The sequence below is a fragment of the Mercenaria mercenaria genome, chromosome 1 (genome assembly GCF_021730395.1).
Source record: "Mercenaria mercenaria strain notata chromosome 1, MADL_Memer_1, whole genome shotgun sequence".
NCBI lineage: Eukaryota > Metazoa > Mollusca > Bivalvia > Venerida > Veneridae > Mercenaria > Mercenaria mercenaria.
Genome location: NC_069361.1, coordinates 88,636,915 through 88,659,684, shown reverse-complemented (window position 1 = coordinate 88,659,684; position 22,770 = coordinate 88,636,915). Strand labels below are relative to the sequence as shown.

Below are 22,770 nucleotides of genomic sequence, written 5' to 3'. Positions count from 1 at the left end.
TAAAGGTGATGAATGTACCCCCCGCATGCACTGACACAGTACATTGCAATTTGACGCACACAAGATTGCATAATTATGTGGACTGTATGTATATAGACTGTATGTACAGTATAGTAACAAAAAACAAAGTCCCATAACTATGCAGAATATTTATCTAAAAGAATGTAACATGCACCATGCACAACTAGGGTTGGTACTGATCACTTGTGTGAAGTTTCATTAAATTGTGTGCAAGGGTTTGGTAGATTAGGCACGCACAAGATTGCATATGCAGACTGTATGTACATAGTATGTTAAAAAGAAACAAAGTCCCATAACTTGGCAATTTTTGTTGCTGAAAGAACCTAACATGCCCCATGCACAACTACTGTTGTTACTGATCACTTGTGTGAAGTTTCATTAAATTGTGGCAAGGGGATGAGGAGAGATGGTGCGCACAAGATTGTGTCTATGTATATAGTATAGTAACAAAAAAACAAAGTCCTATAACTCTGCAAATTTTTGTCGCTGAAAGAACCTAACATGCCCCATGCACAACTACTGTTGTTACTGATCACTTGTGTGAAGTTTCATTAAATTGTGTCAAGGGGATGAGGAGAGATGGTGTGCACAAGATTGTGTCTATGTATATAATATAGTAACAAAAAAACAAAGTCCCAAACTCTGCAATTTTTTTTTCTGAAAGAACCTAACATGCCCCATGCACAACTACTGTTGGTACTGATCACTTGTGTGAAGTTTCATTAAATTGTGTCAAGGGGATGAGCAGAGATGGTGCGCACAAGATTGTGTCTATGTATATAGTATAGTAACAAAAAAACAAAGTCCCATAACTCTGCAATTTTTTTTTCTGAAAGAACCTAACATGCCCATGCACAACTACTGTTGGTACTGATCACTTGTGTGAAGTTTCATTAAATTCTGTCAAGGGGATAAGGAGAGATGGTGCGCACAAGATTGCGTCTACGGACAGACGGACAGGCAGACAACCTGAAACCAATATACCCCCCCTTACAACTTTGTTGTCGGGGGGTACCAAAAATGAAAGTTTTGTCAAAGGAAAAGCAATAGTGTAATATAAATAGACTCTAATGGCAAAAAAATAATATTTTTTTCAAAAATGAAATGAAATTTTATCTTTTTTATTCTGTCAACTCATCAGTTTTGTTCATATGTCATTTTGGGGGGCTGGAGAACTTAGTTTTTGGTAGAATATATCATGGCAGTCAAGTGAAGAATCATTCAGTTATAATAAATGAATACACATTTAAGTTATTACATTGAAAACAACAGACAGAATGTGATCACAATAAATAATGTCTCACTAAATGGGTTAAATAGACAAAACTATTCAAGGAATGGAAACAGTTGCCTGAATATGTATTTATTTAGATAAGAATCTGTAACTCTAAGGGTTCAAATTTAGACAAGCATACAAGCTAAATGCTAGTAGAATTTTAAAATAGCTAGTGGGTTTGAAATGTACTAGCTAATTTCAGCTAGTCAATAATATAACAAGCAAATGTCTTCAGAGCTGTAATAAAGTTTAATTGTTTTGAAGGTACACGTACACATTTTTCTTCATGAAAGGAATGTTATCATTTATGCAGTGCTCGCGCTGCCAATCGACATTATCGCCAAATGGCGATTATTTTATTCAAAAGTCGATTAAAACGCAATTTTTGGCGATAGAAAATGGCGATTAACTAATAAAAATGCTACAAAAAATATTGCAAAAAATTGTCCATAAACAGCTGGAACATGCATTGTTTTATCGACAAAAATGTGCGAAGTCGGTAGCAGGAAGTGTATTTGCCCAGAGGCATAATTACCCCCTCTAAAGGGTGACTTTGACACGCTTAATTGAACACAGTATGCTGTTTATTAAATGGTCAGTAATTATCGGCAATTAGCGTGACACCTTGTGTCAGTTTTGTTGTTCACGTTTGATCTCGGTTGGAGATAACACTCGATCTTTGACTAGTATCATGATTTTTAGGGTTAGGGTTAGGTATGATTTTTTATATTTCTTTCATCAAAATTAAATTTATATGAAATTAAAATTGTTTAAGAAAAAAAACCAACACTCGCTCTTTTACAGTATGTAACGGCAATCTTAGATTTTAGCGTAGACAGTAATCGCTGAGAGTAGTTTCCCTTTACTGAAATGTTGAAAATCGTAAATGAACTTATTTTGAAGTTGGAAAATCGTCTTTACCAGTGAATACTATGCATTCAAAACTCAGGGTTGGTCCCGGGGGTCATAAATCTGCGCATTTTACACGAGTATCAACGGTATGTTCAGTGATATGATGAATGTATTATGACATTTATTGAAAATCGGCAAGGTATTCAGATTTGCACTAGAAGAAACTTGCAATGAATTCGAATGAAAGAAACAACAAAACAAAAACAACAAAACATTATTCCTGTTTGTTAAATACATACTGTTTTCTGACTGAACTAAAGATGCATAAATGTTTGATTATTCAAAGCCGATGATAAACATGAATAACGATAATTGAAAAATTAAGTGGTCCATGAACAAAAAAAGATTACATAGTTATAAATTCCCTGTTTTATGTTTCTTATTGAAATGCGAAAGTGCAAGGGAATAACGCGCACGCCAAGTTTGTCTATTAATTTTTTCCCTGAAAAAAAGGGGCTATTAATTTATAATGGCCAGGCTAGCACTGATTTATGTTTATGATATTTTATTGTTCAACAAAAATGGCACAAGCTATTTTAAGCTAATAGAAAATATTTTTGTTTGAGACTGGCTACTAACAGAGATCAATCAGTAAGTTTTGGCCAGTAAAATATTAATAGAGTAATTAAATATTATTAACTTTAGCCAGTAGCTTTTCATTTTAGCTAGTGATCAAAAAGGGCACTAGCTAATTTCAGCTAGTACAAACTATTGTTAAATTTGACCCCTGACTCTCCATGTTATAATCAATAAATCATAAACACCAATAATAATTTGTGCTCAAATATAAACAATTAAGCTAAAAATGTGTGGGTGGGGTACACTACAGTGTATAAAAAACGTTGGAACTATATAAATAATGAAAGTGTCATGCGCTAATTGCTATACTCAGTAATAGTATGCTGCCTTATAAATCAATTTGTAACACTATTTTCAATAAAGAATAATTTTAATACATTATATCCTCGCTTGAAATTCCTTTTTTTTCTGTCAAAACATTGTCTGCTATTTTACAGGCGAGCTTCAAGGAGACGTAAATCTTATTGACGGAAATCACCGAAATTTGACGACATATGCCTCGTGAGCATTCGTTCATTTCCGGTTTAGCAGCGGAAAATGGTGGAAATTTGACCAGGAAATCTTTCACACCCCCGGTCACTTCAATCCTGCTGCGCCACTTTGGGCTGCAATGAAATCAATATTTTATGACTTCATATTGTTTGTAGAAGATTGTGTTGAGTAGATTTTAACATAACTTTGCCTAATTATATATCTAAATTTAAGAACTTTTTGTTGAAAATTGGCAAACTACTCGCACTTAGAAAATACTACTGTATCATTTTTCAGGAAATATTTTTACAGGATCTTAATCTGCTTACAAAAAGCTTTCATTTGATAGAAAAACCAGTTGTGTCATGCATATAGTTTTTGTGTAATGATGATTTACATGTTATGACCAAATGCCTGTTATGAAAGAGAAGCGCGTCAGTGACGGTATAAAATGTTGAAAGGCGGAAGTTTATCGATCAAATTTGGAACTTACAAATGTATTCTTCCTAATGATTTATGGATATTGAGTGAGGTTGTTATACATTTTATCAATTTGTAAAGTTTTTATAATTTGTCAATTTATCTGTAAGTTTATATTTTGGATTTTTGTGTATCAGTTATACATTGTGACAGATATGTACTGCGCTATCGGAAATTTCAGTGATACATCATACATAGCTGTCAAGGCTCCACAAAGGCCACGAGTGTGATCGGGGTTCGAAGGGAAGGTTGTACCTCGTGGGGGTCACGAGGGCGATGATCCCTAAAAGCCGTAAACGGCCTCACATGGAAAATTTGATTTTTAACACAAAATAGATCCCTCCATGTTTACTTTTTGTGACGTTAATTCATGCGGTATAAATAACAGGTTGCACCGGTAAATTTAAAGCTGAATTATACGGTATGAAAACACCGTGTCAATGTCGACTCGCATGTTTGATTCAATAATTTTCTACGAAAAACAATTGATTGCTTTATTTCTTTAAAATGCGTGTGACCTTGAACAGAAGGCGTGTGAGCGTGATCTAGGGCCGAAATGCGTGTGACACGTGTGTCTTGACAGGTATGCATCATACAGTATCGTTATTCAGTGGGCAGTGGCTAGTGAACCGTCGCCGGTGCAGCAGACCCGAGGTCTAGTGCACCGTCACCGGTGCAGCAGACCTGAGGTCTAGTGCACCGTCATTTCTGTTATATATAAAATATAGCCTTTATGTAAAGTTTAATCAAAAGATATTTTCACCAGTAAAATGCAAGAACATAACTAAAAGAATGAAGTAAGATAAACCTCGACTTACCTGTTAATTTACCCTTTTACCTTAAAGCGCTGATCTCCGTTCTTCGGCAACAGTGGTATCCATCATTTACTAAGCTATTTCCAAATGACATAATGAATTTCATTGATCCTTTTTTTTTTTTTTTTTTTTTGATTTTTATGAATACCGTATATCGTTATTTTTGTCAATTAATTTCATTCAAGTTGAATAAATAAGATTAATTATTGTCTGCATTTGGATATATATGTATGTATATCAAAACTGAAATTCGATCTTAATTTCAGATTTATTATGTCAGTGACAATTGACAATTAACTCTTCGTGAAACCTGAAACTCGGAAATGTTGACATCTTGCAAGCACATATTTTATAATGTACATTTACGGTGAAAACTGTTATGATTTCAATATTTGTTATATTCATTTCATTTCATTTATATTATTAATGAAAAAAGCTACATCTTACGAAAGCTATGATAAAAACTGTGAAAAACAATAAAGATTAAATTAAAACAATAAACGGAGGTCTACAAATGTAGGCTTTGTTGGTAGCTTGTTAAAGTTATTTAGTAATTAGCTTGGGCGTGTTTGTCTTTTGTATCGGCAGCTATGATCACGAGATAGTGAATCTAAAATTAAGTTCGGATTTCAATTTTGATGTATCCAGATACAGACAATAACTAATCTTAAATGAACATAAATATACTAGTATGCTATTTATGAAAATTAAAAAATAATTATTTCTTTCAATGAAACTCATTCTGTCATTCTGTCTGAACGTTCTTCTTAAGAATAATTCCGCCATAATAAACTTTCTATTAATAGACCATATCTGATAGCGGCACAATGTTTTTAATCAGTATGTCGGTAAATTAAAAGGTAATGTCAAGGTTTATTTAAATTAGAATCATCTTACTTCATTCTTTTAATAATGATCATACATATAACTGGTGACAATAAGTTATAATTCAAAGAAAAGCTATATTTTATATATAACAAAAATAGCTGTATTTTATATATAACAAAAATGACGGTGCACTAGACCTCGGGTCTGCTGCACCGGTGACGGTTCACTAGCCACTGCCTATTCAGTGCATGATTGGTTCAAATAAAATTAGATTTGCGAAAATAAAAATAGCAATACTGGTAATCCAAAATATACAGAAGACTGATGTGAATGGGTCATTCTCAGATCGTCATTTAGAAGATCAAGTAGATTCTACTTTAGTCAGATTGCAGAAAACCCTAACAGTAACGATATCACTGAAATTTCCGATAGCGCAGTACACATCTGTCACAATGTATAACTGATACACAAAAATCCAAAATATAAACTTACATATAAATTGAAAAGTTATAAAAACGTTACAAATTGATAAAATGTATAATAATCTCACTCAATATCCATAAATCATCAGGAAGAATACATTTGTAAGTTCCAAATTCGATCGATAAACTTCAGCCTTTCAACATTTTATACCGTCACTGACGCGCTTGTCTTTCATAACTGGCAGTTGGTCATAACATGTAAATCATCATTACACAAAAACTATATGCATGACACAACTGGTTTTACTATCAAATGAAAGCTTTTTGTGAGCAGATTAATGTCCACTAAAAATATTTCCTGAAAAATGATATAGTAGTATTTTCTAAGCGCGAGTAGTTTGCCAATTTTCAACAAAAAATTCTTAAATTTAGATATATAATTAGGCAAAGTTATGATAAAATATACTCAATACAATCCTTTACAAACAACATGAAGTCATAAAATATTGATTTCATTGCAGCGCAATGTGGCGCAGCAGGATTGAAGTGACCGGGGGTGTGAAAGATTTCCTCGTCAAATTTCCGCCATTTTCCGCTGCTAAACCGGAAATGAACGAATGCTCACGAGGCATATGTCGTAAAATTTCGGTGATTTCCGTCAATAAGATTTACGTCCCCTTGAAGCTCTCCTGTAAAATGGCCGACAATGTTTTGACAGAAATGAAAATGCATTTCAAGCGAGGATATAATGTTTTAAAATTATTCTTTATTGAAAATAATGTTATAAATTGATTTTTTAAAGCAGCATGCTATTATTGAGTATAGCAATCAGCACATGACACTCATTATTTATATAGTTCCAACGTTTTTTATACACTCTAGTGTACCCCACCCACACATTTTTAGCTTGTTTATCTTTGAGCACAAATTATTATTGGTGTTTATGATTATAACATGGAGAGTTATAGATTCTTATCTAAATAAATACATATTCAGGCAACTGTTTCTATTCCTTGAATAATTTTGTCTATTTAACCCATTTAGTGAGACATTATTTATTGTGATCACACTCTGTCTGTTGTTTTCAATGTAATAACTTAAATGTGTATTCATTTATTATAACTGAATGATTCTTCACTTGACTGCCATAATATATTCTACCGAAAACTAAGTTCTCCAGCCCCCAAAATGACCTATGAACGAAACTGAGGAGTTGGCAGAATAAAAAAGATAAAATTTCATTTAATTTTTGAAAAAACAATTTTTTTTTGCCATTAGAGTCTATTTATATTACACTATTGCTTTTCCTTTGACAAAACCTTCATTTTTATGTATCATATGCTTATATTTTTTTAAAATTAAAAAATCCTTTGTTATCGCTACTAACAGTCTTACTGAATCAATGTAAACAAGAGTTATCTTTCTTGTGGTTATTCATATTCTTCCGATATAATTATACACTTCCGTAAAAATAAATTTGATCAGGTTTGACAAGACAATGAGACAATGAGTTTAATAAAGGATTAAATTTTTACTTCAATACCTGCACTTATAGCGAACCATTTTATTTTCTTCTAAATTTCTAACTTTTTGCAAGCGTGCCGGCCGCTCATGTCAATGAAGCCCTTCTGGCGCGAAATTGATTTAGCTTTTCGATAGTAATACTTTGTTTATTTTTTACGATATGTTATTTTTTATTTCAGTATAAATAAAGAGATGTTTTCTGTTCTTATAGAAAAATAAATATAATTTATTTTATTTTTTTTATGATATAGACGAAATTTGAGAGTTCAAGGTCACAACTCTCCTCCAGAAAATGGCATTGGCTTATCAGGTAGTTTTCTCGAATTAATTTAACAAGTGGTTCTGACGACTTCTGTTTATTCACTTCTCACTTTAATTTTTAGGGATTAAAAAGATAATCATGGAGTCGTATAGTATTGTCATTAAGGGAGGCACAACTGTTCAATTCAGATAGCCTTAGCCTGGAGCAATAGATATCTTCTTCCCAGCCCTTACTGAAGTTACTCATTTGGCTTATCAGGTAGTCAAAAATATTCGATGTTCAGATTGTTTTATATTTGTGACTGGCTATCTCAATGTCAAAACTTTGAAGGACCAAAATAATGGAAGTTAAATCACAATACACAGTCATGTAAAGTTATTGGTTTTATATGGCGTGTAAGCACACGGTAGCCTGTTCCCCTATAATATAATTCTCGCGGTACTAGTGACACTAAATACAGTAAGCAAGCAAATGAAAATATGACAGTTATTTTGTTTAATAACTAATTTAAAATAATTCATTTTCTATCAAAACATACAAGTTTTGATACAAAATATAATTAAAATACTCCCGACAATCACATGTCAACATGTACACTTTCTACCATTTTGATTTTGTATGTCCTTTGTATTTTCGCGTTAAAGATGTTGTTGTTATAGTTGTAGAATTATTGTTAGGTTACATAGCAGGATATTTGTTTATTTCCAGTACACTAAGGAATCCTGTGTCTGTTTGTAAAAATAACAGTTTAATTATAACAATATTGGTAAAATTATGTGAAATGTTCCACACCCAGTACTCAACAATTTACTCATTTTGACAGCGTGTACACATGAAAGAGCTGTCCCTTCTCAGAACCCTGACTTTTGAACCTTTGTATGTGACCCCTAAAATTAGTCTGTTTCGGAAATTATGGTACCAAGGCGGGAATTAAAGGGAAGTGGGGCATTGTGGGATTGTCGTTCATCCGAATCGGGCCTATTTATAACAGACGACACAAACAAAATGTTGGCAAAAACGATGTTAACAAGTGAAAAATACAGGATTTGGGTTTAAATGGATAGAAATTTAATTATTTCAACTATATTGAAAGTAAACTCACCAAAATTCTATGCATTCTGGATAAATTGATTAAAATTTGAACTGAAAATGAAAGTAGGTTGTTTGTAAACAATGTCAAGATGGCGCTGCTGTGCAAAACGGAAATAACGCGAAATTGCCAATGACGTGAGAATACCGCGGACGACTATAAATGTTGATCATGTACAGTACATATACCATTTTCTGCTATTTTCGAGTTACATCTGGTCTGGCGGTATTTGATTTTTGCGAGAACAACAATGTGCAGCACTCTCTACAGTTAACAAATTTGACCTACTTTGGAAGCTGATTACGTTTCACACCCTATTTTTGTAAACGAAGGTCAATTATTTTTAAATGCCCTCGTCGATCATTTGACTCAGTTAAATTGGTAATGAATTGTGTGTTGTCCAACTAACAGGGTACAAAAGTTTCAATCATCAGAAAATTCGTAATTTTGGATATTATTTAATATTTTTTACATAGATTAATGAGGAATTTAATCCCCTTTCGATACATGTAAGTTTTATTTTAATTTATGGCCAATTCTTGAAATAATCGGCATTTAAACCTATAGCATGTAAAGCGTCGGCAGCGATGAAAATTTTGTCGGAAGTTGCTTCAACTATTCTGGTCTTTCGAGTGTTTGACGCGAGTGGGGATATTGCCCATATGAATAAATATCTCAATATTTCCTAGGATCGCGTCAAATTAGTTGGACTAGCTTATCAAGATGACATAATTTTTGAGTCGGCTAACGCTGAAAGCGTTTGACGTGTCCTTGCTGCCGCCAGATTTCTCATTCTTCTTAAATGGGTGAACAACAGGCAATATCCGGTGTATGTCCCCGGTGGGGGATGATAATTATCTTCCCCTAAAAGTTTTTTCTGGACTTCACAGTTTCTGCATGTTTTTCATTGATCTGGATCACCAAGACGCTTGCATAAGTCATTATTACTAAATGAGGAGATCCTAAAGGGAGTAATTAATGCAACATGTTTATAAAGTTTATGGTATTTATAAACTGGATATTATCACTTTCTCATCCGATCTTCACCAAACTTAAACAAAATGTGTTTGGCCATAAGTCCTTGGCCAAATTCAGTAACTAGCCAAATTGCTAGAGGCACTTCAGAATTATGGCCCTTGAATCTTTTTACTCTTCAAAGGTATATTTGTATTGAGTAAACAGTATATAAAGACTGACTTACTATTCAAATGATTAGGCAGTTGTGGGAGACAGGCACTTTTCTCAAAAGCAGCTCTAGTTGATACTTAATTTTCTATTCACTGGACAGTAACTTCAAAATCACTGATAGGAAATAGAGTGTAAGAACCATAATACTTATCTTGAATAATGTTTTAATTATCTACCTTTTGGTAGATAATTTTCTATCTTTTGGTTGGCTTTTCAAAACACAGAAGGGGATATAATGAAAATTGTACTTACTATTGCAGATATTCTTAAGGGGCCTTCAAGGTCAAAGACAATTGCTGTGCGCTACACCATGTATAAACAGTGTGATACAGAAACGAGGACTTTTCTACAAGAAGAGAACATACTGGAAAAAAGAATACCTTCAATGGCTTTACCATGATTATATGTTGAATTTGCAAGGTTTGTTCTCTCTAGCAAAAACTAAAAGTTAGATAGCATTCATGTTTAAACATCTCAGAAATACTCCACATTGAATTTCAGGGGCTTTGTTAAATAACCTTATAATATCAATTAAGGCTGGAGAATTTCGGCTGACTGTATATAGAAGCTGGAAGGGATTCCATCTTCCCCAGCAACTTTCCCCTCACTTAAGTGTTTTTTAGTGTTGATAGTTTCTTCATCAAGAATGTGGTAACTATAGCAGCAAATATAACAAATTCCCCTGGCAGGAGCCTTTTATTCCTTGGTAATACTATATTTGACAGGAATACTTCCAGGAAAGCAGTAATGCCACAGATATTATCTGAAAGGAGAGATAAAAAATTCAAAGGTAATTTCATATCTGGTTAATCCTTGAACTTTGAGATGCATGCAAGCTGTTTTCTTAGTTTATCTTGACCAAAGGTTCGAGGTGAGCTATTAGTATAGGAGGATGGTCAGACTTGCTGTGCAGCATCCTGGTAAGGTCCTGTCTCTGACATTAGTTCAAATGAGCGCACTTAGAATAGAAAAATAAACTTTAAAAAACTTCTTCAAATAAACCCTTCGATGGATCTTCATGAAAGTTGGTCTGTAGCATTGTTATATAGTCTTCACCAACATTTGTTCAACTGGAGGCACTTGGCACCTTTTAGGGGCCACTGGAAGTAAAAAAACAACTTTAAACAACCTCTTCTCATGCTTGGCTTGACAGATCATCGTGAAACTTAGTCTGTAGCATTATTGTAAAGCCCTCTCATATTTTTTTTCAAACAGAGGCACTTGCGGCCCCTTTTAGGGAAAGTAGAAAAACTTAAACAGCTAAGGCAACTCCTTCTTGTGAACCGCTTGATTATCTTCATCAGACTATGTTCATAGCAAGGTCATCTTATAAATTGTTCAAATGGAGGTGGGTGATGGGGAACTTGGCCCCTTTTAAAGGGCCACTAGAGCTAGAAATAGAAATACCTTTGAACGACTTTTTATGAACCGCAGAACTAATGCCAGTAATGGATCTTCACCAAATTTGGTCTTTACATTATTATAAACGTTCATTGAAAAATACATTTATTTTCTGTTTCCAGAAATAAAGTCCTATCTCAACAAGAGACATTTTGAGGACATTAAAGAATTTCAGAGGTGAGTTATTTGGAATGTATGTTCATTTTACTGGTATTAAATTTCTGTAGTGTGGTAGAATGTATGCTTCTCTTATTACTGAGATGTGGTATTTGTGGTTAACTGATATACTTAATTACTGTTTGCATATATTTTAGGTCCAAAATGCATTTTGATCGCTGCGACTGTATACAATTACTAAGAAATCTATTGACCCGAGGCCACAATGCTCAACCACTGCTTGTTAGTCCCCTACTTGTTGAAAACCAGTTTCGAGGACTCTAGGATTGGTCTTTTCCATCTGCACATCATTCCATCCATCTGTCCGCAATTTAATGTTCAGTCATTCATCAAGGGATTTCAATATTACTTAGCATAAATAAGGGATTTTAATACTATTGGCACAGACGTTCCCCATAATCAAACAACCTGTCATGTGCAATACCCGGACCCATAGCTCAAAGATCAAGGTACACTTGGAGGTCAAAGGTCAATAGGGGGAGGGGTTCTGTTTTGTCTATAACTTGTCATATGTTAAAAGATTTTAATATTACTTGACACAAATATTCCCCATAATGAGTCAACATGTCATGCTCAATACCGATACTCCTAGCTCAGAAGTCTAAATCACTCTCTGAAGTCAAATATCATTAGGTTTTTTCCTGTCCAATAAAGTCATGCATCAAGGGATTTAATAAAACAATATCACTTGATGTAAAAGTTCCCTATAATGAGATTTTTGTCATGCACAACATCTGGACCCCAGGCTTAAAGGTCAAGGTCACACTTGGAGAGATCAAAGTTCAGTAGGTTTTATTCTGTCTGGTCCATTACTCTGTTAAGGGATTTTAATGTTTTTGGCACAAATGTTTGCCTTCATGAGACAACTTGTCAGGTGCAATACCCAGACCTAGCACAAAGGTCAAGGTCACACTGTATTGAAAAGTCAATAGGATTTTATTTCCTGTCTGGTCTATAACTACTTTCAATCAAATGATTTTGATTCTACTAAGCACAAATGTTTTCTGAATGAGACAACATTATATGGGCAACACCCAGATTCTAGCTCATAGGTCAAAGTCAAACTTGGATGTCAAAAGTCAATTGTCTTTTCCCTAAATTCTTGTCATCCATCAATGGGATTTTTACCAATACATCATTCTGACAAAGTTTGGTCAAAATCCCCCTAGTAGTTTCTGATCACTGCGTCCGTCATTCCGTCCGTTAACAATTTCTCGTTATCGCATCTCCTCAGAAACTACTAGGGGGATTTTGACCAAACTTTGTCAGAATGTTGTATTGGTACCCTAGTTGTGTCCCCCTGAAAATCAGACTGGTTCAACAATTTTTGAGTGAGTTATGGCCCTTTGTTTATTTCTATAATTTACATAGATTTATATAGGGAAAAACTTTGAAAATCTTCTTATCCAAAACCACAAAGCCTAGGGCTTTGATATTTGGTATGAAGCATCATCTAGTGGTTCTCTACCAAGATGATGCAAATTATTTCCCTGGGGTCAAATATGGCCCCGCCCCGGGGGTCACATGGTTTATATAGACTTATATAGGGAAAAGCTTTTAAAATCGTCAATAACCTACAATATTCAAATTTGGACCACATGTATAGTTTTGAGTGGCAAAATGAACCTTGACTTGAGTTGACCTTGATTTTGACCTAGTGACCTACTTTCACATTTCTGTAGCTACAGCCTTCAAATTTGGACGACATGCATAGTTTTGTGCCTAGAAAAAACTTTGACCTTGACATTGACCTAGTGACCTACAGGTACAGGCTTCAAATTTGGACCACGTGCATAGTTTCATGTTCCGAAATGAAATTTGACCTTTATTTTGACCTAGTGACCTACTTTCACATTTCTCAAGCTACAGCCTTCAAATTTTGACCACATGCATAGTTTCGTGTACCGAAAAAAACTTTGACCTTGACATTGACCTAGTGACCTACTTTCACATTTTTTAAGCTACAGGCTTCGAATTTGGACCACCTGCATAGTTTTGTGTTTTCGAAATGAAATTTCACCTTGATTTTGACCTAGTGACCGACTTTCACATTTCTCAAGCTACAGCCATCTAATTTGGACCACATGCATAGTTTTGTGTACTGAAATGAACTTTGATCTTCAGAATGACCTAGTGACCTACTTTCACATTTCTCAAGCTACAGGCTTCAAATTTGAACCATGTGCATATTTTTGTGTTCTGAATTGAAATTACCTAGTACCTACTTTCACATTTCTCAAGCTGCAGCCTCCAGATTTGAAGCACATGCATAGTTTTGTATACTGAAATGAACTTTAACCTTGAAATTGATCTTGTGACCTACTTTCACATTTCTCAAGGTACAGCTTTCAAATTTGGACCACATGCATTGACCACATGCATGGACCACATGCACAGTGTTGTGTACCAAAATGAAATTTGACCTTGATTTTGACATTGAGCTAGTCTTGAAATTGGAACACTCAAAAATGGCTCAGTGGTAGGCACCAAGATCACTCTGTGATCTCTTGTTCTATACTTGGTATGAATGTTCCCCATAATGATGTGATGTGTCATGCTCAACATCCAGATCCCTAGCTCTAAGGTCAAGGTAACATTTGTAGGTAAGAAGTCAACATTTATCTTTTCTTGTCATATCTGTAAAATATTTTAGGTCTTTTTTCTTGTCCTGTCTGCAGCTTTTTTTATCCCTGCATGGATATTTAAATAACTTTGTATAAATATTCATCATAGCAAGCTAATGTGTCATATGAAACAAATTAGAAGAGATTTGTTGGTGTATTTTCTTCAGAATTACTTCCCTTTGATAAGATGAAGTATTCCATTACATTTTTTCTCTTAGTTTCCCACCAATATTTAAAGAAAAGTTTTTGAAAATACTTCTTTTATTTATAGATGTTTTAAGCAATCAACAACTGTAGATTTTTGTGTTTGCAAATTTTAATCCTAACATTGTTTGTTGTAATATATGGTCACATTGGTGTATAAATAGCGCAATATTGTATATACACCATTGACAGATATAAGATCATTAGGTTAAACTGAAGTTGAGGTAAACAACATCACCTTGCTATAGGGGACTTTGTATTGCATTTCCATACCTCAATAACTTGTTAACATATACCATGTAGTCGATTTAGAGGCTTGCATTTTATTGAACATTGTTGGTGAAAAGCATGCATTGTGATGCAATTTCAACATTTTACAGTCCCAACATTATTAGACAAATGAGCCGTGCAATGAGAAAACCAACATAGTGGCTTTGCGACCAGCATGGATCCAGACCAGCCTGCGCATCCGCGCAGTCTGGTCAGGATCCATGCTATTCGCTAACAGTTTCTCTAATTCCAATAGGCTTTAAAAGCGAACAGCATGGATCCTGACCAGACTGCGTGGTCTGGATCCATGCTGGTTGCAAAGCCACTATGTTGGTTTTCTCATGGCATGGCTCAGATGTGCTATTTCAGGGCCAGATAGCTTCAGAAAAAAAGCAACAAAGATCTGTTAAGGAATAAAACATTTTACAAATACAAGATAAGAATCTCTGTTTGAGAACTTTTCATTTCAGTACAAAGTCATTAGTGGTACATGTGGAGGCATCCACATACATTAAACATGCCTATGTATTTCATACCCTAATGAAAACAAATTTTGATTCATTTCTTAAAACATATTCCTTGTAATATCATTGCCCTGTTCTGCTATTCACTGTTCTTTGCTTAGTGTTGTACTTTTAAACATTCAAAATAAATGCTGTACTGGTATTAGAAGGAACTATATAAATTGCATGGAGTTTGTAGATTAAAGTATAAATTGCCTGATTATCTTGTGACAGTGAGGTTTTGATCCAAGTCCAGAGACATTTTTGCGAAGCTTAAACATTTGCTGATTGATGCTAGACTCCAGCTGTTTGTATATCTTGTAGCTACTGTATCTACTTTTAAAGTGGAAGAAAATTGAACTTTCCTACCTAGAAATAACATTCCTCAGGATGATGAGGTAGTGTTTTGTACTCAAGGTTTACATTTTTATCATGTTTTTCATTCAGTAAATAAGTATTTGACACAAAAAACCTAGGAAAAAGTGTATTGATCTATGCTGTGTATTTTCTGTTTAGCTTTGATGGATCAAGAGTGACAAAATTAGGGCCAGACCTAGCTCTGGCTGAAGTGATCATAAGACTTGGTGGGAAGGTGAAGTTTGTTGATGACAATATTTGGTATCAGAAGTTTGAAAGTGGTGCTTCTCCAATCCCTACAGAGTACCAGGAAGGCTACCGTGTTGAGGGAATTGATGCTTCAAATGTTATCTTGCTTTATGATTGTCTGGAATTTTTCAGTAAGTACCATATTATATATAAAAACAAGGTATCTGGCAACACTGATGCACTTAAACTCTTGAACTATACAATATAAAATTTTGTATTGCAATCATCTTAGAAATATTTCACCTACAGTCATGAAACCATGTACAGTGATAGGAGCACCTCGGGTTGTTTTCTACTAATAAAGCTGCAGGGTTGCAATGTGACCTTAATTGTTACAGTAAAAACTTAAACAACAGAACACACATGAATGCGTGTATAAACAATTGGAATTACATGCATTATCCAGATTACACTTAATTTCTGCTATTCTTTTTTCAGACTTTTTTTTTTCAAACATATTGACCATTTTTTTCTGCTATTCTTTTTCAGATTATCTTGACCATGTTCGCTTCATACGTTTATCAAAGAGTAAATATGTGGATGACTGGTACATAGAGAAGATCTCAGAGATTTGTCCCAACATTGAGGCACTAGATATAAGTGACTGTCCAAAAATAACTGATAATGGACTTGAGCTTATCCATCGTTTTAAGTAAGCTGAGTTTTAATCTCTCTTTTTTTCTTTTTTTTCTTTTTTAAATCTCCTGGTGAGCTGTTGTGATTGCACTGTGTCCTGTGTTGCATGTTGTTGACATTGTTAATACTGTTAGCATTCTGTAGGTTGCAGTTTTATCCAGGTCTTATGAAAATTTAGTCATAATGATTGCCTCACTAAAATTTCGAAGAGGTCACTAGATCAGGACCTCATGAAGTCTTTTAAATCCACATCTTTTTACCTGTAACCATGTCAGAATGTTTGTGATTAAGATGCAAAGACAGAATCACATTCCACCAGCAGGCTAAAAGTTGAAGACAATTTTCTGTCTGGAAACGGTTCTTATAATTATTTTCTTACAAGTTTATTTTTGTGAAATTGTTATCAAAGAGGGGCATCATAATTAATCACAAGGATGTAAAAAAATAGTTATTAATTTGTATCCAGCTGGCTAAAAATCTTATTAGTTTATAGTACATTTTCCCTGTCTCATCAAGCAGGAAAGAAACTAATAGAATATGCATTTGATACAACTGGGTTTTTATAACAGTACATTGATATGTAATGTTGTATTTGGCTCGAGTGGATTTTGCCAGGGCTGGGTCCCACAAGGCCCTTGCGCTGAATGTGATCTGACCTGGCAAAATCCATGAGGGCCATATTTTATGCATCATTGCCGATCAAGGTACTGTTCAAATGACCATTTCATTATATGAGCCGCGCCTTGAGAAAACCAACATAGTGGCTTTGTGACCAGCATGGATCCAGACCAGCCTGCGCATCCGCGCAGTCTGGTCAGGATACATGCTGTTCACTAACGGTTTCTCTAATTGTAACAGGCTTTGAAAGCGAACAGCATGGATCCCAACCAGACTGCGCGGATGCGCAGGTTGGTCTGGATCCATGCTAGTTGCAAAGCCACTATGTTGGTTTTCTCATGGCGCCACACATATACATTTACTTATTTCTAGTGTTATAACAGTCAAATTATGCGATAAGAGTTGAATGTGGGGATTTGTATTTGTTATTCTAATATTACTAACAATGCTTTAATCATCACAATGATATTATGTTAATGTCATGTTGACATAATATTTAACGCCATGTATGCATCGAGAAATAGCACTTTCAAATTTGATCAAATATTTTACTTAAAAACATGTTTAAAACTAAATGTCACATAGCATTATTAATTTTAATTATTTAACACACACACACAGTTGGTTCTTAGCTGTGCAGAATTATTTGCCATCATTTGCACTTTAATGGAACTGTTCGGCAAGACATATTACAGTTTCTGGTCCTGTCATGTATAAACAAAGGAGCTTGACAACCTACCATTTGGTGCCATACATGTGCCAATAAACAGTTCTCTCATATCTCTATCTAAATTTTACAATAAAAGATATATTAGAATTGAAATAATTTATAGCAAAACTGTGTTTGAACACTATATATACACTCGGGCAGTTATACACAGTTCGAAATCATTTCACAAGGGCTGTTACGCCCGACGTATAACCACCCATTGTGTATAAATAGTGTTAAAACAAGGTTTTGCTATAAATGATTTCTTACCGGTAATTGAAATACATGCTGTATTTGACACAGAAAATTCACAGGGTGTATAACAGATCATACTAATCTGACAATTTACTTACATTTTCAATTTGAATGAATTTCAGAAATCTTAAAGTTGTTGACATCACAAACTGTCACAAGATCAAGTGCAGTGAAGTCATATGTGCTCATTTGGAAGACTTCTGTCCTGGTCTCACAGTGATTGGACTTGATTCACTTTCAAAACTACAGGGAAGTGAAGGGTTACATGACCATGAACTTGAAACCAGTAGATATATGAACTGGGGATTGATAATGAACAATAGACTTGGACTGAAGAATCAGATACATTTTGAAAAGTTCCTGGAGTCACAGATGGAAAAATTGGGAATTGAAGGAGAGAAAAAGAAGGAACCTGCACAATTAGGAGAAAGCAAAGAGAATGATACATCAACTAGTAAAGTGGACCTTGAACATTTTGATTCAGAACATATTACTGCAGAATCTGTGAATAGATGACATGTCTACAACTTAAAGTGTTCAGTTTAAGGTATCATGACAAAGTTTTCCAACCAGGAAGCCAGGGAAAGCTATACTATGGCATGTTTTTCTAACACGGAGAACCGTTTTATTTTATTATATTTTCAGAATCTTTGAATTTTAGCCGATACTTAACATTGTAACATTCACAATTACACACATGTTATGTCACAGTATATCTAAGATATGAAGAAGATCTGAAAATTAAATTGAAACAGAATATCTTGAACATGATAGACCACCATTTTGAATCAAAGTTATGATTATAAATCTGTAGTAAAGGCATTACTTTCAAGATCAACACAGAACAAAAAAATGGGACATATTATATAATGGTGTGTGCATCTATCTGTTTGTCTGTCTGCCTGTCTGTCTGTCAGTCATACTTCATATCAGGAATAGCATAATAACTATTCAAGTTATTGACTTTAAACTTGGCATGTAGGTAGATGGCTGCAAAGCATGTTAACAGGGTTGAGGTCACAATTTGAGCTCAAATTGTCAAATCTTACCTTTGTATTTTGTGACCAGAGCACAACTTAAAATGCATTCATGGTATTGACTTAAGACTTGGCAAATAGGTAGGTGGCGATGTTATGGTATGTAAAACACATGAATGGGGTCAGTAGATCACAAGTTGATGTCTGAGATCAAATCTGTTTGTCATATCTGGTTACCCAAAGCATAACTTGAAAAGCTATTCAAGGTATTGACTTGAAAAGGCGGTGATGAGATAAAATGCAGAATGCAACAATCCACATTACTCTGCAACCCTCCCCCAATTTTTAGCTCACCTGTCACATAGTGACAAGGTGAGCTTTTGTGATCACCCGTCGTCCGTCGTCAATCCGTGAGTGTGTCCGTCCGTCCGTCCGTCAACAATTTCTTGTCTGCACGATAGTGCTTTCATTTATGATTTTATTTTAACCAAACTTGCACACAACTTGTATCACCATAAGAGCTCGGTTCCTTTCTTGAACTGGCCAGATCCCACTATGGGTTCAAAAGTTATGGCTCCTGAAAGGGCCAAAATCAGCTATTTTGACCTTGTCTGCACAATAGCAGCTTTATTTATGTCTCCCCCAGGAGACATATTGTTTTTGCCCTGTCCGTCCGTCCGTCCTTCCATCCGTCCGTCCGTACGTCATACTTCATTTCCGAGCAATAACTGGAGAACCATTTGACCTAGAACCTTCAAACTTTATAGGGTTGTAGGACTGCTGGAGTAGACGACCCCTATTGTTTTTGGGGTCACTCTGTCAAAGGTCAAGGTCACAGGGGCCTGAACATTGAAAACCATTTCTGACCAATAACTAGAGAACCACTTGACCCAGAATGTTGAAACTTCATAGGATGATTTGTCATGAAAAGTAGATGACCCCTATTGATTTTGGGTCACTCCGTCAAGGTCACAGGGGCCTGAACATTGAAAACCATTTCCGATCAATAACTAGAGAACCACTTGACCCAGAATGTTGAAACTTCATAGGATGATTGGTCATGAAGAGTAGATGACCCCTATCGATTTTGGGGTCACTCCATCAAAGGTCAAGGTCACAGGGGCCTGAACATTGAAAACCATTTCCGATCAATAACTACAGAACCACTTGACCCAGAATGTTGAAACTTCATAGGATGATTGATCATGAAGAGTAGATGACCCCTATTGATTTTGGGGTCACTCCATCAAAGGTCAAGGTCACAGGGGCCTGAACATGGAAAACCATTTCCGATCAATAACTGGAGAACCACTTCACCCAGAATGTTGAAACGTCATAGGATGATTGTACATGCAAAGTAGATGACCCCTATCGATTTTGGGGTCACTCCATTAAAGGTCAAGGTCACAGGGGCCTGAACATTGAAAACCATTTCTGGTCAGTAACTTGAGAACCACTTGACCCAGAATGTTGAAACTTCATAGGATGATTGGTCATGCGGAGTAGATGACCCCTAACGATTTTGGGGTCACTTTGTGAAAGGTCAAGGCCACAGGGGCCTGAACATTGAAAACAATTTCCGGTCAGTAACTTGAGAACCACTTGACCCAGAATGATAAAACTTCATAGGATGATTGGTCATGCAGAGTAGATGACCCCTAACAATTCTGGGGTCACTCTGTTAAAGGTCAAGGCCACAGGGGCCTGAACATGGAAAACCATTTCCAATCAATAACTTGAGAACCTCTCGACCCAGAATGTTGAAACTTCATAGTATGATTGTTCATACAGAGTAAATGACCCCTATTGTTTTTGGGGTCACTCCATTAAGGTCAAGGTCACAGGGGCCTGAACATTGCTAACCAGTTCCGATCAATAACTTGAGAACCACTTGACCCAGAATGTTGAAACTTCATAGGATGATTGAACATGCAGAGTAGATGACCCCTAATGATTTTGGAGTCAGTCAATTAAAGGTCAAGGTCACAGTGGCCTGTTCATGTAAAATCATTTTTTGGAAATAACTTGAGAACCACTTGACCTACAATGTTGAAACTTTATAGGATGATTGGACATGCAGAGTAGATGACCCCTATTTATTTTGAGGTCACTTGATCAAAGGTCAAGGTCACAGGAGCCTGAACAGTGACTTGAGAACCACTAGGCCATGAGTGTTGAAATTTAGCGGGATGACTGGACATGCCAAGTAGCTGATCCCTATTGCAGCCAACCATCAGTGTCTCTTTGACTTTCGCTCCTGACCCCTATTGACTTCTTGCCTATAGGACATTTGGGGAGACATGCGCTTTTTTACAAAAGCATTTTCTAGTTATGATTTGATTTTTACCAAACTGGCACACAACTTGTATCACCATAAGATCTTTGTTCCTTTCTTGAACTGGCCAGATCCCATTATGGGTTCCAGAGTTATGGCCCCTGAAAGGGCCAAAATTAGCTATTTTGACCTTGTCTGCACAATAGCAACTTCATTTATGATTTGCTTTTAACCAAACTTGCACACAACTTGTATCACCACAAGATCTTGGTTCCTTTCTTGAACTGGCCAGATTCCATGATGGGTTCCAGAGTTATGGCCCCTTAAAGGTCCAAAATTGGCTATTTTGGCTTTTGCAGCCATATAGAGACTTCATTTATGGTTTTATTTGATACAAACTTTCAAAATATCTTCAACAACAATAAATCTTGGATTCCATGACAACTCAGATCCAATCGTAGGTTCCAGAGTTATTTTATATCTGATTACCTCCCCTGCTTGTAGTCAAAATGGATTTATATCAGTAAGTACTTATAGGACTTATTTGAAATTTCATTAAAAAATATTGTCATTAGTTGGACTGAACCAATCAGGGTAGATAACTATGGACTGATTTTATGTCAAATTACCTCCCTTTATTTCAAATTAAAATGGGTATATCTCTGTAACTAATGAAGATAGTGATCTGAAATTTCATTATGTCAACAGATTTATTTGGCAGATCCTTCTTTTGTTCACTTACAATAATTTTCTTTTTAACTACTTCCCTTTTACGTTACTATAAATAGCTTATTTTAGTAACTTTTTTATTATTGGCCGTAGGGAAAAACCGAGACCACTTTTTTGTGGTATAACATGGATGGTACCTCCAATTTTTAGGTGTATTTTGACATATCTGTACCTTGTAAGAATTTTTTATTTCTTTTTGGTTAAATTTCTTTCCTTTGTTGTTCCTGTCCTTTGGACTTAGATATTTTTCCTGAGGACCTTCTTGTCCTCAAGTGCAATGATAACAGGTGAGCGATATAGGGCCATCATGGCCCTCTTGTTTTAGTTTTAGTTTCCTATGCCTTAATATCACTGCTGCCATACAAAACCCCAATCCGGCCCCAACCCCACCCACCACCCACATTACCAACAAAAAGAATTCTTAAAATTTTACTCCAGCCTCCTAAATCTAAAATATCAGGCATATATTGCCTGGCTTTGCAAAGCTCATATTGCTAATGTCAAAGTGAAGCAATACCTTCTAATAAACAATGTTAGACATTTATAAATATGATAATGATACAGAAATGAAATTTACAATTTGCTAAAACGGAAATTTTGCCGAGTTGTTTCTGTAGAAAACTTGCAAGATTTAAAATGATTAAATTGATTCTAATCAGAGCATTATTTGCATGTATAATTGCTTGAAAACTTGTTGAGTTATTTGAAAAGTTTTGAAAATAAAAAGCTTCAATGTTAATAAATAGTATTTGATTTATTTTGTTGACTGGTAATGATGTATACTGATAAATCAGTTGAAGTTTATTGCTTTGTTGACTTTTTTAATTTGATTTTTGGTTTAACACCATTTTTTGCTGTGTTTCATGTACGTAATTTGGGCCAGTTTACCTAACCGGTTTCCTTAAATTCTGTTATAGT

General features: G+C 35.1%; 2 protein-coding genes across 3 annotated transcripts in view; one reads left to right on the top strand and one right to left on the bottom strand.

Annotated features, from left to right (window-relative positions):
• LOC123531253 (ribonuclease P/MRP protein subunit POP5-like) overlaps positions 1 to 7,499 on the bottom strand; it is a 32,453-nt gene extending 24,954 nt beyond the window's left edge. For both annotated transcript variants that reach the window (XR_008365915.1, XM_045312061.2), the window contains exon 1: positions 7,348 to 7,499. Coding sequence is in view for 1 of the 2 variants with exons in the window: in XM_045312061.2 (XP_045167996.1) it covers positions 7,348 to 7,367 (20 nt within the window). In the remaining variant the exon portion in view is untranslated. The remainder of the gene's footprint in view (positions 1 to 7,347) is intronic.
• On the top strand, positions 7,500 to 22,656 carry LOC123531242 (distal membrane-arm assembly complex protein 2-like). Its single transcript, XM_045312050.2, has 6 exons — positions 7,500 to 7,638; positions 10,129 to 10,288; positions 11,392 to 11,446; positions 15,564 to 15,784; positions 16,143 to 16,305; positions 17,994 to 22,656. Exons 1-6 carry the CDS (start codon positions 7,621 to 7,623, stop codon positions 18,385 to 18,387), a joined length of 1,011 nt encoding a protein of 336 aa, XP_045167985.2. The 5' UTR covers positions 7,500 to 7,620; the 3' UTR covers positions 18,388 to 22,656.
• Positions 22,657 to 22,770: the final 114 nt, after the last annotated feature.